At 41.6% G+C, this 16,941-nt stretch overlaps 1 protein-coding gene across 6 annotated transcripts in view; it reads right to left on the minus strand.

Moving 5' to 3' along the window:
* Window positions 1-12,858, minus strand: part of DDX46 (DEAD-box helicase 46) — a 51,341-nt gene extending 38,483 nt beyond the window's left edge. For 4 of the 6 annotated variants that reach the window (XM_037059514.1, XM_037059517.1, XM_037059513.1 and 1 more), the window contains exons 1-4: window positions 12,657-12,858; window positions 11,544-11,732; window positions 7,882-8,025; window positions 4,008-4,107 (exon numbers count right to left, since the gene is read on the minus strand). In XM_037059514.1, coding sequence (XP_036915409.1) covers window positions 4,008-4,107; window positions 7,882-8,025; window positions 11,544-11,732; window positions 12,657-12,673 — 450 coding nt within the window. In that variant the 5' untranslated portion in view covers window positions 12,674-12,858. The remainder of the gene's footprint in view (window positions 1-4,007; window positions 4,108-7,881; window positions 8,026-11,543; window positions 11,733-12,656) is intronic. The other 2 variants (XM_037059516.1, XM_037059515.1) reach the window with 1 other exon arrangement.
* Window positions 12,859-16,941: the final 4,083 nt, after the last annotated feature.

Here is a 16,941-nt window from a genome sequence, read left to right on the forward strand (position 1 = left end):
CTGGAAAGAAGTATTCCAAGTCATGAAATGGAAGGAGCAATCCAAGATTGCTCTATCCAGCAAAGCTTTCATTTAGAATGGAAGGACAGATAAAGTGCTTCTCAGATAAGGTCAAGTTAAAGGAGTTCATCATCACCAAGCCCTTATTATATGAAATGTTAAAGGGACTTATCTAAGAAAAGATAAAAACTATGAACAGTAAAATGACAGCAAACTCACAATTATCAACAACCACCACCTAAAACAGAAGAAAACAAAGTAAACAACTAGAGCAGAAACAGAACCACAGAAATGGAGATCACATGGAAGGTTAGCAACAGAGGAGTGGGAGGAGGAGGGGAGGGGGGAGAAGGTACAGAGAATAAGTAGCACAGAGGGCAGGTAGAAAATAGACAGGCGAGGGCAAGAATAGTATGGGAAATGTAGAAGCTAAAGAACTTGTGACACATGGACATGAACTAAAGAGGGGGAATGTGGGTGGGAGGGTGTGTGCAAGCTGGAGAGGAATGAAGGGGGCAAAGGGTACAAGTGTAATGGTATAATCAATAAAATACATTTTTTATATAGAATTATTTTTGTTCTTTTATCCGTTAGGTCTAACCTTCCTAGAAACAAGCCATTCTAAAGCCATTATCAAGATTATTAATAATACTCTTAAAGAAGATAGCAAATCATTCTCAAGGCCATAATCAGAGACTTAAGGATTAAGCATTATATAAATCAGAACTTTACATGGTATAATTATAGACAGGTATGGAAATACACATGTAAGAAACAGGCAATGAAATTACTTCAAAATAGTATTGGTAATGGTGTTTTGGGCAGCTGGGATTACAGAGAATTACTTCTGACTTTCCACTTATCTTGTGGTGTGGCTATATAATGCTGGTATTTTAAAAATTAATTTAGCTCTGGCCTGCGCGGTTCCAGGCAGCTGAGTGTAGTCCCACATAGCCAAGGGTCCCTGGTTGGAGACCCAGTCAGAGCACACGCCTGGGCTGCAGCCCAGTCCCCCACTGTGGCACAGGCAAGAGGCAATTGATGAATATTTCCCTCACACATCAATGTTTCTCTTTTTCCCTCACTTCCCCACCCTTTAAAAATAAACAGAGAAAATCTTTAAAAATAAAAACAAAAAACACACAACTCAAAATGATACCAATTAGCTCCAATTAAAATGGCAAAAATTAAAATTTTGAATTATCAGTTGGCAAGAAACATTTTTTTAAAATATATTTTACTGATTATACCATTAGTTGTTCTATTCCCCCTTCACTCCCCTCCACCCTCCACACCCCTCCCCCACCACTGCCCCCCTTGTTTATATCCATGTGTCTCAAGTTCTTTAGATTCTATATTTCCCCTACTATTCTTGCCCTCCCTCATATCTATTTTCTACCTACTGTCTATGCCATTTTCTGTACCTTCTCCCCCCTTCTCCTCCCACTTCCATTCCTAACCCTCCATGTGATCTTCATTTCTATAGTTCCGCTCCCAATCTAGCTGTCCTTAGTTTGCTTTTGTTTAAGGTGTGGTTGTTAATAACTGTGAGTTTGCTGTCCTTTCACTGTTCATATTTTTTAATCTTCTTTTTTTTAGATAAGTCCCTTTAACATTTCATATAATATGGGCTTGGTGATGATGAACTCCTTGAACTTGACCTTATCTGAGAAGCACTTTAATTGCCCTTCCATTCTAAATGAAAGCTTTGCTGGATAGAGCAATCTTGGATGTAGGTCCTTGCTTTTCATGACTTGGAATACTTCTTTCCAGCTCCTTCTTGCCTGTAAGGTCTCTTTTGAGAAATCCACTGACAGTCTGATGGGTACTCCTTTGTAGGTGACTGTCCCCTTATCTCTTGCTGCTTCTAGGATCCTCTCCTTCATTTTAGTCTTGGCTAATGTGATGATGATGTGCCTTGGTGTGTTCCTCCTTGGGTCCAACTTCTTTTGGACCCCGAGCTTCCTGGATTTTCTGAAAGTCTATTGCCTTTGCCAGATTGGGGAAGTTCTCCTTTATTACTTGTTCAAATAAGTTTTCCACTTGTGGCTGTTCCTTTTCTCCTTCTGGTACCCCTATAATTCGGATGTTGGGACGTTGTCCAGGAAGTCCAGGAAGATGTCCAAAAGATGTCCAGGAAGTTCCTAAGCCTCTCGTCATTTTTTTGAATTCTTGTTTCTTCATATTTTTCTCTTTGGTCATTTTTTTCTTCCTTTCGGTCCACTCCCTTGAGTCCCAGTTTCCTTTCCATCACTATTGGTTTCCTGTGCATTTTCCTTCATTTCAATTAGTTTAGCCTTCGTTTCTCTAATTTGTGACTAAAATCAACCAGTTCTGTGAGCATCCTGATCACCAGTGTTTTAAACTGTGCATCTGAGAGGTTGGCTATTTCTTGGTCGCTTAGAGTTACCTGCTCTGGGGCTTTGCATTCTTGAGCCATCTATTTTGGTCTGTTCGCGCCTGTTACTTATGAGGAGCGGAGCCCTAGGTGGTCACCAGGGCAGGGCAACTCAGTCCCTGGGTTGTGACGCTGTATATGGGGGAGAGGTCCAAGAGGGGCAATGGCAGTCCCCTCTGCTGCTTCCCACCGCTGGAGCCTGTGCGGTCTGTCTCACTGCTCACTGCTTCATCTGCACACAAATGTGTGACCGCAGTCAGCCTGCCACCTTGCGCCCTCACTGGGTCTGCCTGTTGCTACCCCACACCTGGGATCCGCCCACGGCTGCCTGCTCACCTGCCACGGGAGATCTTTCCTGCCCGACCCTGCTCCACTGCTGGCTCTGCCCCTCTTACCGGTCTGGTTTAAAGATTTGTTGTTGCTGGACTTCCGTATAGTTCAATTTTCTGTGTTTTGGCTGTGTTTTTGTTACTAAAACTTTGTTGTCTTTAATCTTGGTTGTGGGAGAAGGCACAGTGTTTCTACCTACACCTTCATCTTGGCGGAAGTTGGAAACAGACATTTTCATATGTAATTTTCTTAAGAAAATCACAACTTTAAAAATTTTTTATTTATTTTCAGAGAGAGGGGAAAAGAGGGAGAAAAGACGTAGAGAAACATCAATGTGTCATTGCCTTTCAAGTGCCTCACACTGGAGACCTGGCCGCAACCCAGGCATGTGCCCTGACTGGGGCACAAGCGACCCTTTGGTTCACAGGCTGGCGCTCAATCTACTGAGCCACATCAGCCAGGGATATACAACTTTTTCTTTCTTTCTTTCTTTTTTAATGGTAATTTGACACCACTTTACCTTACGCCATATTCACAAAAGACGTGTACAAGATTTAAACCACTGTTTACAATTTCAGATAGAAACAACCTAAATATCCATCAAAGGTAATCTTTCTACCTTTTTCACCAGAACACTATAAAAGCATTAAAAAAAAATTTTTTTTAAATAATGAGAGCCCTGCGTGGCATAGCTTAGTTGATCAAGTGCTGACCTATGAACCATAAAGTCACAGGTTCAATTCCCAGTCTAGGGCACATGCCTGAGTTGTGGGTTAGGTGCCCAGCAGGGAGCATACAAGAAGCAACCACACATTAATGTTTCTCTCCTTCTCTTTCTCCTTCCCTCCCTCTCTAAAAATAAATAAAATCTTTAAAAATAATCATAATAATGAGCTATATCTATGTATGCAGTTACAGAAAGATGTCTAATACATAAACAACTGAAAGCAGCAAGGTATTCTATTTATAAGTACGATGGTAGGTATACTGTTGCTTTTTATTCTTAAGGCCTTATATAGTGATAAAGTAATTTACATTTTAAAAATAAATAAAAGCAAGATATAAAATAGTGTATATGGTATAATCATAGTTTGTTAAATGTGTATAGATATGCAAACATTTTTTTTCAGAAAAAATTTCATGGAAACAACTATTAATTTCGTCTTTCTACCTTATATATGTTACATATTTAAAAATAAACATATAACATTGAACAGTAAGAATTTGTCACTGCAGGAACAAGTTTGAATTATATGGTTATTTATGTTGGTAAACATACGCCAGCATCTTTTTCTTTTTCATCCTCCTTATCATCTTTGTCTTTTTTCTTCTCTTTCGAACTTTCTCCGCCATCTGTTTTCTCTCTAGACCGAGACCTTCTAAAAAAGAGAGGAAAACACATGATCTATTTGTGCTTGGAAACATTCATTTTAAAGTGATGTTACAAACTCCTCGTTTACTTTTTAAGTAAGAAATAAACTTCCAATCATCAACTGCATTGTTATATTCCATTAATTTACACCTTGGAAACATAATGATAAATTAATGTTATGAGTATAATTATAAATATTATTAAATATTTAGAAATTTGCCCAGGAAAAACTGGACATATATTAAAAACTATAAAATTTAAACAGGATGGGTAAAATTCAACAAATGAAGAACTATACCAAGACATTAACATTCTACAAGGTATTTTTATATGTAATATTTTCAATCCTAATAGGTTTAAATCCTAATTGGTTTAAATCCCAACAAGGTACTATATGTTGACCCTCCTTAAAATGAATAAAATTTGATTTTAATATAACCAAACTGGTTGATCTCCTCCTGCCTCCCCATTATGATTAGTGCTGTTTAAAGTACCTAAACTCGGCTGTAAAGAAGGAAATTTTATCCTTTGCAACAGCATGGGTGGACCTGGAAAGTATTATACTAAGTGAAGCAAGCCAGTCAGAGAAAGACAAAGACCACATGGTTTCACTCATACATGGAGTCTAATGAACAAACTGAACTAACAAGCAAAACGGAGACAGAGAACAGGCTGACAGCTGTTGGGGATGAGAGGGGCCTTGAAGAGAGTGAGGGGATGAAGAAAAAAAAGGAAAAGGAAGAAAGGGAGGGACAGAGAAGAAAATAGGAAAAAATAGGAAAGAATAGGAAAGGAAAGGGAGAAAGCAAAAGAGAAAAAACAAACTCAAGGACATGGTCAATAATGTGGTGACTGCCGGGAGGAGGACAGATGGGGGCAGGTGGGAGAGTGTGTGGCAGGATGGATGGTGATGGGAGGAGACTAACTGACTTGGGGTGGTGAGCACACAATACAGTGCACAGATGATGTGTTCTGGAATTGTGCACCTGCAACCTGTATAATTTTGCTGACCAGAGTCACCCCAATAAGTTCAATAAAAAGGAAAACAACAAAGTACCTAGAAATACTTCCAGATTTGATGAAAATGCCCAGAAATAAACAAGATGTTCTCTAATATAAACTTTTAAAAGGTTTATAGTTCTGGACTTTGTCTTGGACCTGCTTGTGTACAGCATGAGGCAGCAGTCCTATTTCCCTACAGGATACCGAACATCCCTAGCACCACTTACTGGAAAATTTTTTCTGCCTGATCACATTACCGCTGTGATGTATCAAACCACCATGTTTGTGTGGATCTGCTTCTGGGCTCTTTGTACGGTTCCACTAATCTATTTATCTACCCCTACACTATAACCACACTACCTTAATTTCTACCACTTTATGGCAAGTGTTGGTATCTTATTCTTCAAGAGTGTTAATGCCCCTTGCATTTCCAATTTTCTTTTTTTTAAGATTTTGTTTATTTATCATCTTTAGAGGGGAAGGGAAGGAGAGATGGAGAGAATATCAATGTATGATTGTCTCTCGTGGGTCCCCTGCCGGGAACTGGCCTGCAACCCAGGCATGTGCCCTGACTGGGAATCGAACTGCAATCCTCTAGTTCACAGGCCTGCGCTCAATCCACTGAGCTACACCAGCCAGGGCTGCATTTCCAATTTTCTAATCAGTTTGTCAAATACTTTTCTATTCAGTCTGCTAATAACTCTTAAACGCGAACACATGTTGGAAGCTAATATAACACTTTTCCTGCATCTCCGGAATCAACCATGACTCTTCTCCGTTCACCTTGTTACTACAGAATATTGTGCTGATTTTCTAATGGTAAACCAATCTTCCATTCCTAGGATAAATCCAAATGGTTTATAATTCTTATCTCTTTTAGAGGATTCAGGGTGCTATGTTTAGCTTAAATAGAGACTAATTTTTTCTCATAATGCCCTTGTCAAGTTTAAATATCTATGTTCTCAATTCATAAAATAATTTTTTCTTAAATATTTGTTTATTAAAACTATCATTACAGAGTAAAGCGATACACTAGAGTAAGAAAATATTTGCCACTCATACAACAGACAAGAAACAACTACCCAGGATATTGAAAAACAAAACCAAAATTCTCCTATAAATCCATGTTTACAGAGAGAACCCAACAGGAAAATAAGCAAAAGATGTGAACATGTACTTCAGAAAAGAGGAGAGCCAAGTGACTGATAAACACATGCAAGTTCAACCTCATCAGTAATCAGGGAAATGCAAATTAAAACCACAACCATATTGGTATTACATGTCTATTCAATTAACAGAAAGGTAAAGGACTGACAATACCAGATATCCTCAAAGGTATGGAGCAACACAATTCTCACACGCTGTTTGTGGGAGTGTAATTAACAATACTCTTTGGGAAGCATTTGGGATTACCTAGTGAAAATAAAGATATGTTTACTCTACAACCACACAATTTTCACTCTTAGATAGCTACGCTGGGAAAACTCATGCATATGTCTACTAGTATCATATACACAAAAATGTTCATAATAGCTCACAAGTGACAACAACCCAAACATAAATGTCAGCACAATGGAAAAGCAGTGGTGTAGCGGCACTAGTATTCACCATTGAAAATGCACCACTGTTACAACAAGCAACAAAGATGAGTCTCAAATAACGCTGAGCAAAGACACAAAAGAACACATAACTCATTCATGTAAAGATAAAAAACATGTAAGTCTAAACTGCTTTTTCCAGATACAAATGCAGGAGGTAAAACTATAAAGAAATATAGGGCAATTACTAGCACAAAAGTCAGAACTGGTTTTATCCAAGAAAGCAGAGAGCTGGGTTACAGAAGGGATGTGGAGGGCCTTCCGGGAGTATGGCAATGTTCTATTTCTTGACGTTGGTAGTGGTTACATGGATGCTGCTCTATAATTATTTAATAAACTGCATGTTTATATTTTATTCATTTTTGTGAATTTACATTTATATATGCACACACATACATTTTTAAAAATTTATTATTATTATTTTTAATTGTTGTTCAAGTACAGTTTTCTACCCTTTACCCCGACCCCAGCCCATCCCCTAAAATTTAAAAAAGCCCTGGCTGGTATGCCTCAGTGGACTGAGTGCCAGCCTGTGAAGCAAAGGGTTGCTCGTTCGATTCCCAGTCAGGGCACATGCCTGGGTTGCAGGCCAGGTCCCCAACAGGGGGTGCACCAGAGGCAACCACACACTGTTTCTCTCCCTTCCTCCCTTACTTCCACTCCAAAAATAAATAAAAACTAAAAGAAAAAATTTAAATAACCCCAATGGGTTTTATCACACTGACAAAGTTATATAAAAATATAATTTACAAAGTAAAATAAGACATGGGAAAAATACTTATGACTGATATAAACACTAAACAGAAAAGAGATACAAGACCATTTATAAACTATCCCATGAAACCACTTTAGAAACAGGGAAAGAACAGACCACTAGCAAGAGAAATATAGAATAAACATATTATGTCTAACAGACCTAACATCTCAAATTGAAACACATACATTTAAATTATACAAAGTTCACCCAGCAGCAATTCAGCAATGCACACGAGTTCGAGTTATTTCTCAATGTCAGAAAAATTAAGAAAACAATTTTAAAGGAAAAAACATAGTTCCAAAAGAGGCATTTATCAAATACATTTCTGATAGTTATCAAATAAGGGGTCAATTGCATTACGGGTAAAGGAACAGGGAAGACAGTTCCCCACCCGCACGGCAGACGCGGCCCAGTGACACCTTACCTATTCTCGGCTTTCTTGCTTTTGTTGCCAGGACTGGAGGATCGGGATCGCCGGCCGCGGCTTCTACTCTTTGAGCGTCTCCTGTCTCGACTTCGGGATCTTCTTCGCTCTCGACTTCTGTCTCTTTCTCTACTTCTGGAACGCCTGAGAAAGGGATACGTTTCATATATTCTACGATTAACTGGAACTATTTCAACTATCAAACCAGCTAAATAGGGAACAATAATGCTAATTCTTAGAAGTGGTCACTGAGAAAACGAAGGTAATAATTTCAAAATGAAGTTTACAGAAAAACATAGCTAATCTGTAATAATAGCCTATAATACAGAAAACCTCAATGTCAAAGATAGCCTACACCAAAGTATAAGGATAGACAAAGACAGGGCTGTGGGAAGGTCACAGAAATGAAGACGAGGGGACAAGAATATCCACCCTCACGCTGCCAGTAATTAGTGACATGACACAGAGCAGACCAACTCTCTGGGTCTCAGTTTCCTCCTCTGCAAAATATGGAGACTACACAAAATCATCTCAATATCCTTTTTTCTCTAAACTCTTGTGATTCTACTTTCACGCCAAAAAGGTCAAAGACCAAATCTTAAACGAACAATTTCACTTAACAAGGTCTTGACTGAACTGCACAAAACTGCTCCTGGGACCACATAATATAAAACTGAGTGAGTCAGCACTATCTACCTCGTCAAGGGGTGTCTTGTCCCTGAGTATTATGTAATACCTTTGCATTCTCTCCTTCCAATGTTTGAAAAAGATAAAGTCAAAGTTCTTTCTGTGATCAGTTCACAGCAACTGTACAACCTTGTCTTCTTTCCTATTTCAATGAGAAACTGTATTAGAAAACTCATCTTTGGTGTGGGAGATTATTTTTATTTAAAGATTGTTTTTCACCACCAGAAAGTGCAAGGTGAAAGATGCAAGGAATGGCTATTTGACTGGATAAGTACTCAAGTAAAAGAAAAAATTCTGATGTATTTATTTATTTATTTAATTTATTGGCTGCATGGAAACAGAAAGGGAGGTTGAGACAGACAGAGAACCACAAATTTCTTGTTCCATTTATTCATGCATTCACTGGTTGATTTACATATGTGCTGTGACCAGGAATCGAAACCACAAACTTGGTATGTGAGGACAACGCTCTAACCAATTAAGCTTTGGGGCCAGACTGTATGTTCTTTTTCTAAATCTAAAACAGTCCTGCCCTGGCTGGTGTTACTCGGTGGGAGCACCTTCCTGTACACCAAAGGGTGGCGGCTTCGACTCCTGGAGGAGTGGAAGGCACCTAAGTTTCCAGTTCGATCCTCAGTTAGGGCGCCTACAGAGACAACTGGTTGATACCTCTCTGTCACATACCTGTTTCTGTTTCACACACCCCCACTTCCCTACCCCTCTCTTTAAAATCAATGTGCATGTCCTTGAATGAAGATTAAAAAAAATCTAAGACAATTCCTTCCCCCAAATGTAACACATACAAGATTCAACCAACAGGTGCATGGACAGGTGGAACAACAAATCACTATTTCTCCATTTCTCTTTCCCTCCTTCCCTCCCTCCCTCCCTTCCTTTTCTCTTTCTCTCTCTGGCCCCCACCTCCTTCTCTCTTTCTCTCGACATCTCTCTATTTACCCTCCATGTATAGTATAAGGCTCTGGAACATTCCTACAGAATGTCAACCATCTGGATTAAGCAATCAACAAACACATGTTGCCCTGGCTGGGTAGCTCAGCTGGTTAGATCATGTTCCCCATACACCACGGTTGCAGGATCAATCTTTGGTCAGAGCGCATGCAAGAATCAACCAATGAAAGCATAAATAATTAATGGAACAAATCGATGTCTCAATCTCAATCTCCCCTTTCTCCCTCTCTCTGGAATCAATTTTAAAAAACTAAATCAACAACAAAAAACGTTCTTTAAAAGTCTCAAAAGCCCTAGCCAGCATGGCTCGATCGGTGGAGCGTCATCCATCAAAGCAAAGGGTCACCAGGTCAATTCCCAGTCAAGGCACATGCCTGGGCCATAGGCCCAGCCCTCTCTCCTTCTCTTTCTCCTTTCTTTCCCTTCTCTCTAAAAATAAATAAATAAAATCCTTAAAAAATAAAAATATAAACTAAAATTTTTTAAAATAAAAGTCTCAAAAAGCAGGCAGGACCTGGAGCTGGCGCCGTCCTGTTCCTTCCCGTCAGCTTTCATGCCTTCCCTGAACACAGGGGTCAGCTCCCTGGGGATGGAATGGGAATTGAACCCCACTGAGAGTCTTTTGTCGCCTTACCTGTTGCTTCTTTTTTTTAACCTATCTCAGGGGGGCTTCCAGAGTTCTCTCTGGATGACAGAAAATACAACCTAAGTTTCCAAACTTAAAATACTGTTTGAGGGTCTTTGTTCTGGATCAATGATTGTCAACCACTATGCCGGAAGAATTTTTGAAACATGTAACACCTCACTATTTTAGTCAGGTACACTAACCACTTTTCCCTTAGATTGTTCTGTCTTGAACCATAAATATACACATCATATAACAGAGTTGCATCTTAATGGCCACGTCATATAACAAGGTTTAGTCTGAATGGTTACTTCTCGGTACCAGAAATCCTTATACGCAACTGATTTTTTTTTAAGACTTTTAAAAATTTTATTTATTTATCTTAGAGGGGAAGGGAAGGGGAGAGAGAGAAATATCAATGTATGGTTGCCTCTCATGCGTCCCCTGCCAGGAACCGGAAACTGGCCTGCAACCCAGGCATGTGCCCTGACTGGGAATCGAACCGAGATCGTGTGGTTTGCAGGCCCACGCTCAATCCACTGAGCTACACCAGCCAGGGCAGCACCTGATTTTTTTAAAGTCACTTTGGCCCTGGCTGGTGTGGCTCAGTGGATTGAGTGCCAGCCTCTGAACTTAAAGAGTGCTGGTTCGATTCCTGGTATGAACACATGCCTGCTTTGTGGGCCAGGCAGGCCCCTGATTGGGGCATGCAAGAGGCAACTGATGTTTCACGCATCAATGTTTCCCTCTTTCTCTTTTTCTCTCCCTTCCCCTCTCTCTGAAAATAAATAAAATTAAAATAAAAAAAAGATTATATTTTTATTTATTTATCTTTAGAGGGGAAGGAGAGAGGGAGAAAGACATCAATGTATGGTTGCCTTTCATGCGTCCCCTGCTGGGAGCTGGCCTGCTGGGAGCTGGCCTGCAGGGAACTGCCCTGCAACGCAGGCATGTGCCCTGACTGGGAATCGAACCTCGATCCTCTGGTTCGCAGGCCTGTGCTCAATCCACTGAGCTACACCAGCCAGGGCAATAAAATCTTATAAAAAATAAAATGTCACTTTGAAGCAAAACAGGTAATTACTATTTCCATTGTAAATCAATCAAAAGTATACCTATTTTTCTGTCAGATTTTGAAAAAACATTTTTTGGTGTGCCACAGAATTTGAGTAATTAGTTCATTTATGCCACGAGATGAAAAAGATTGAAAAATCGCTGTTCTGGGCAAATCGCTTCTAGACCAAATCGAGCAAACTGAAATTAAAACAAAGAGGCTGCAAAGGGGCCACTAAATTCTTGTTCAAAACACAGTTTTGAAGACACCTGATTTAGCTGAGAAGGCTCAATTTATCATGGGTCCTTTGGAGACTAATGTCCTTACCTCAGGCGCTTCCTGTCCCTTGACCGAGACCTTCTTTTATCCCTGCTGCGAGACCTCTCTCTCCTTCTGTCTCGATCTCTGCTCCTAGACCGTCTGTCATCCCCTCGTTTACTTCTTTTGTCTGAGGGTGAGCGACTTCTAGAGCGACTTCCAGAGCGTCCCCGCGATGCCGATCGCTTCCGGTAGTGGCTAGAACATTAAGTTAAAGATTAAGTTTAGCAGACACAGTTACCTTCGACTATATCTTATTTACTATATTTTTCAAAAAAAATCTCAGCAGACAAATTAAATATTTAAAGGACTTTTTACTCATTTTTTTAATAATTCGGGGGAAAGAGTTCACGCTTTTGCTATAGCATATACAGAAGGGAAAGAACTATCTTAAAAGGGTAGCAAGGAGAGTAAACAAAACAAACCAAGCCCCAAGCAGCTTACATTCTATAAAGGAGGACATGACAGTCGTGGCCGGGTTGCTCAGTTCCTTAGAGCACAGTCCCAGTATTGCAAGGTTGTGGATTCAAAACCCGGGTCAGGACACATATAAGAGTCAACCAATGAGTGCATAACTAAGTGGAAGAAGAAACTTGATGTTTTTCACTCCCTCTCTCTCCTTTCCTTCCTCCCTTTCCTCTCTCTAGTCAACCTAAAAAGAATTTTTAAAGCAAGACATGACAAGTATAAAACCAAAAATACAAAACGCCATGTGGTGCTATGGAGAAACATAGATCAGAGTAAAGAAAAAGGGAAAGAACAGGAAGTAGATTTGCTATTTTATACGAGGGCAGTAAGAGAAATGAAAATTATAGTCTACACTCAATCTGAACATAAAGACTAGCCTACCGAATTCAACAATATAAGAAAAAAGATAATAGAATCATGAACCGGTCCAGGGGCTCGAACAGGCCGGTGGTAGTGTGGGGGAACCCTGTGCCCGTCGCCGGCCAAAATGTACCCACTCCCTCAGCCCACCGCCCCCAGCCCCTCCAGTGGCCTCCGACAGAGCTGGGCACACGTGGGGCTGCGCCGGCCAGGCCTGGCCCCGCGGCCACCTCAACTCCCGCCTCTTGCCCCCGCTCCAAGGAAGCCGCTCGCCCGCCCGCAGCGCAGCCTCACCGTGACTCCCGACCCATGCTGCAGGCCGCGGGAAGGCGGCGCCCTTTGGGACGGCGCGCAGGAGGACAGGACAAAGGAGAGCGCCACGCTACACTCCGCTCGCAGGGAGAGAAGCAGCACTAACTGGACACAGCAGCCACAGCGCTAGAAACCATCCGAATGCAGCCAACGAAAACAGGACGTGTTGGCGCCGGTGGCAGAAGGAAGGAAAGGCGCGCCGGAAGCGGCTGCCTCCTGCCAGCACCACCTATCGGCTGGAGGCCGCGCAGCGCTCATCGCGCTGAAAGGAGATGCCTTGGCTGGCGTTTCCCGCTCCGCGGTGAAAGGCCGGTGGCTGAGTCTGGGAGAGACTTAGCGGGATGCCAGTGGGATGCAAGAGCAAAAGCTAGCGGGATGCAAATTGCATTCCTGCTCTGCTGGGACTGGTACTGACATCCGCCTTAATCGGCGCTGTGTGATGCTACAAACATCTCCATTCACTCTTATTCATTTATACATTCATTCATTAGCATATTGTTAAGTGTCGAGGGTGCGCTGAATCCCGGGGAGTTTACAGTCTGCTGGGGCACTACGTTACTAAAACACAAGCAGATGTAATACAACAGGAAAGAGATTCCAACATAGTGGGGAGAGTCAGAAAACGAGCTCCCCGAGGACGTCACCTTTAAGGGGAAGACTTGAAGACTGAGTAAGGAGTTAACTTGGTGGAGAAGAGAAGGAAGAGCTTTAAAAAATTCGCAAAATTATAATGGTTCTCAACATGACCGGTGCTTGAAAACGTAAAGAAAACGAAACAAAAACGGCCGCGTGTATGCCATCCCTATATCGATTTTATCGGTCTAGGGGGCCTCCTGTGCATTGGGAATTTCCAAGTTTCTCAGCTGATTCTTAAGTACAGTCAGAGTTGAGGAGACTCGCCCTGTGGGAGGCACACCGATATGTTATTTTAGCAGAAAGTTGTAATGGAGTTGGGGAGAGGCTCTCGTAGTTCCGTACTTCTGTATTGTTTTATTTTCTTACACCTAAGGATGGTAGAAAGGGTATGTCTTTCCCTGCCTGGTGTAGCTCAGTGGATTGAGTGCTGGCCTGTGAACCAAAAGGTTGACTGGTTCAATTCCCAGTCCGGTCACGTGCCTGAGTTGCCTGAGCTGCCGGCGGGTCCCCAGTTGGGGACAGGTGTGTGGCAACCACACATTGATGTTTCTCTCCCTGTCTTTCTCTCTCCCTTCTCCTTTCTCTAAAAATAAATACATAAAATCTTTTTTTTAAAAAAGATTGGTTCAAATCTTTTGAATTGAAGAGATTCAATTCAATCTCTTGATTGTTGCCATTGTCGAGTGAATGTTTATCAAAATTCGTTGAATTGTTCAAACGTTGACGCGTTTTAGTATATGTAAATTTTACCTCGATGCATTTGATTTTTAGAAAAATACAACCAAGCCCTGGCTGGTGTGGCTCAGTGGATTGAGCACGGGCCTTTGAAGCAAAGGGTAGTCGGTTCAATTCCCAGTTAGGGCGCATGCCTGGGTTGCGAGGCCAGGTGCCTAGTAGGGGACTCATGAGAGGCAATCACACATTGATGTTTTTCCCTCTCTTTCGCCCTCATTTCCCTTCTCTCTAAAATAAATAAAATCTTTTTTTTTAAAGGAAAAAGAAAAATACAACAAAGTTAAGACTCCAAAACCAATTTTGCACTTCCTCTGTGGCTTACTACCCTCCTGTAGCGACAGTGCAACCTATGTCAAAGGTTAAGGAAGGCTTGTACTGATATGTGAAAGGAACAGACACCGATGTGGGTCAGGCACCAAAGCCACTCTAAATTGTTTCTTGGTTGAACCTAAAGCATTTGGGTTTCAGCCAAAAAGAAATAGGAAACCACTAGTGACAAATAGCGGCAATACTAAGAGGTATTCAAATTCTAGATATACTATTCCAGAGGCATGTCTCTGAACACTGACTGTTAAATTAGATGCAAACTGTGAGGGGGAAAAAAGAAATAAAGATACTCCCTGGTTTTGAACAGAACTACTGTGGATTGTAGTGAATTTGTGGAGATGAGAAATGCATGAAAGCAGCAGATTTGGTGGGGAAAGAAGAGAAAATCAGTGGTTTTGTTTCAGTGATGTGATGTTTGAGATGCTCACTAGATATCCAGAAGGAGATAACAGCGACTGGTGGGAATATAGGAGCATGGAGTTTAAGGGAGAAATAGAGGTTGGAGAGGTAAGGGTCACAAGCACCTTACACAATGCATAGTAACACATTATATTTGAAGCAGCGACGGGATGAGGCCATGCACATTTTTGTTGTTGTTGTTGAATATATTGTATTGATTATGCCATTACAGTTGTCCCATTTCCCCCTTCACTTCCCTCCACCCTGCACACCCTCTCCCACCCACATTCCCCCACTTTAGTTCATGCCCATGTGTCATAAGATCTCTAGCTTCTACATTTCCCATACTATTCTTTCCCTCCCCCTATTTTCTACCTACCATCTTTGCTACTTATTCTCCATACTTTCCCCCCCTCTCTCCTCCCACTCCCCTGTTGCTAACCTTCCATGTGATCTCCATTTCTGCGGTTTTGTTCCTCTTCTAGTTGTTTGCTTAGTTTGTTTTTTGTTTTAGATGTGGGTGTTAATAATTGTGAGTTTGCTGTCATTTTACTGTACATGTTTTTTATCTTCTTTTTCTTAGATAAGTCCCTTTAACATTTCATATAATAAGGGCTTGGTGATGATGAACTCCTTGAACTTGCTTGACCTTATCTGAGAAGCAGTTTATCTGCCCTTCCATTCTAAATGAAAGTTTTGCGGGATAAAGCAATCTTGGATGTAGGTCTTTGGATTTCATGACTTGGAATACTTCTTTCCAGCCCCTTCTTGTCAGCAAGGTCTCTTTTGAGAAATCCGCTGACAGTCTGATAGGAACTCCTTTGTAGGTGACTGTCCCCTTATCTCTTGCTGCTTCTAGGATTCTCTCCCTCATTTTAATCTTTGCTAATGTAATGATGATGTGCCTTGGTGTGTTCCTCCTTGGGTCCAACTTCTTTGGGACTCTCTGAGCTTCCTGGACTTCCTGGAAGTCTATTTCCTTTGCCAGATTGGGGAAGTTCTCCTTTATTATTTGTTCAAATAAGTTTTCCATTTGTTGCTCTTCCTCTTCCCCTTCTAGTACCTCTATAATTCAGATGTTGGAACGTTTAAAGATGTCCTGGAGGTTCCTAAGCCTCTCTTTATTTTTTTCCTGGTTGGTTGTTTCTTTCTTCTTTCTAGTCCATTCCATTGACTTGAGTCCCAGTTTCCTTCCCATCACTATTGGTTCCCTGTGCATTTTTCTTTATTTCACTCAGCATTGCCTTCATTTTTTTCATCTAATTTGTGACCAAATTCAACCAATTCTGTGAGCATCCTGATCACCAGTGCTTTCAACTGTGCATCTGATAGGTTGGCTACCTCTTCGTCACTTATATTTTTTCTGGAGCTTTGATCTGTTCTTTCACTTGGGCCATTTTTACATTTTTGTCTTGACACTCCTGTTACTAGTGAGGGGCGGAGCCTTAGGTGTTCACCAGGGCAGGTCAATCCGCATTGCTGATTTTTGATGCTGTATGTGGGGGCGGGACCAGAGGGAACAATAGTGCTTGGTCCCCTCTCATATTTCAGTCCCCTCTGTCTCTTCCCACAAGCAAACTGGGCCTTTCTGGTGCTGGTTCCCAGGTGGGTGGTTTTGTGTACATTCTAGGACCCTGTGGGTCTCTCCAACGAACTCTCCTGTGAGGCTGGGAGTCTCTCCCAGTATCTCAACCCCCACAGGTGTTTTCAGACTTTATTTCCTGTTGCTGGGACCCTGAGTTTCGAGGTCTGTCTTGCCCCCAGTTTTGCCTGGCTTATCTGTTTGTGAGTGTGGGACCAGCCGTTCCACCAGCCGCCTTGTGCACCGCACCCCTCCATAATCTGCCACCTCGCTGGTTCCACCTGCTGCCACCCTGTGCCCAGGGTCCGCCAGCCACTGCTTTTTTACTGTGACCCTCTCTGCCCGGCCACCCGACTCCGCTTTTCCTACCGGTCTGGATGAATGTTTCTTTATTCATCCAGAATGAATTTCTTAATGTTTCTTTAACTCCTTGGTTATCGGACTTCCATACAGTTCCATTTTCTGTCAGTAATGGTTGTTTTTTTTTTTTATTATTGTTGTTCTCCTTTCGGTTGTGTGAGGAGGCACAGTGTGTCTTCCTATGCCTCCATCTTGGCCCAAAGTCCCCATGCAGATGTTAATGTTACA

Source organism: Sturnira hondurensis, unplaced genomic scaffold (genome assembly GCF_014824575.4).
Source record: "Sturnira hondurensis isolate 20B ecotype Veracruz unplaced genomic scaffold, ASM1482457v3 Scaffold0011178, whole genome shotgun sequence".
In the NCBI taxonomy this organism is placed as follows: domain Eukaryota; kingdom Metazoa; phylum Chordata; class Mammalia; order Chiroptera; family Phyllostomidae; genus Sturnira; species Sturnira hondurensis.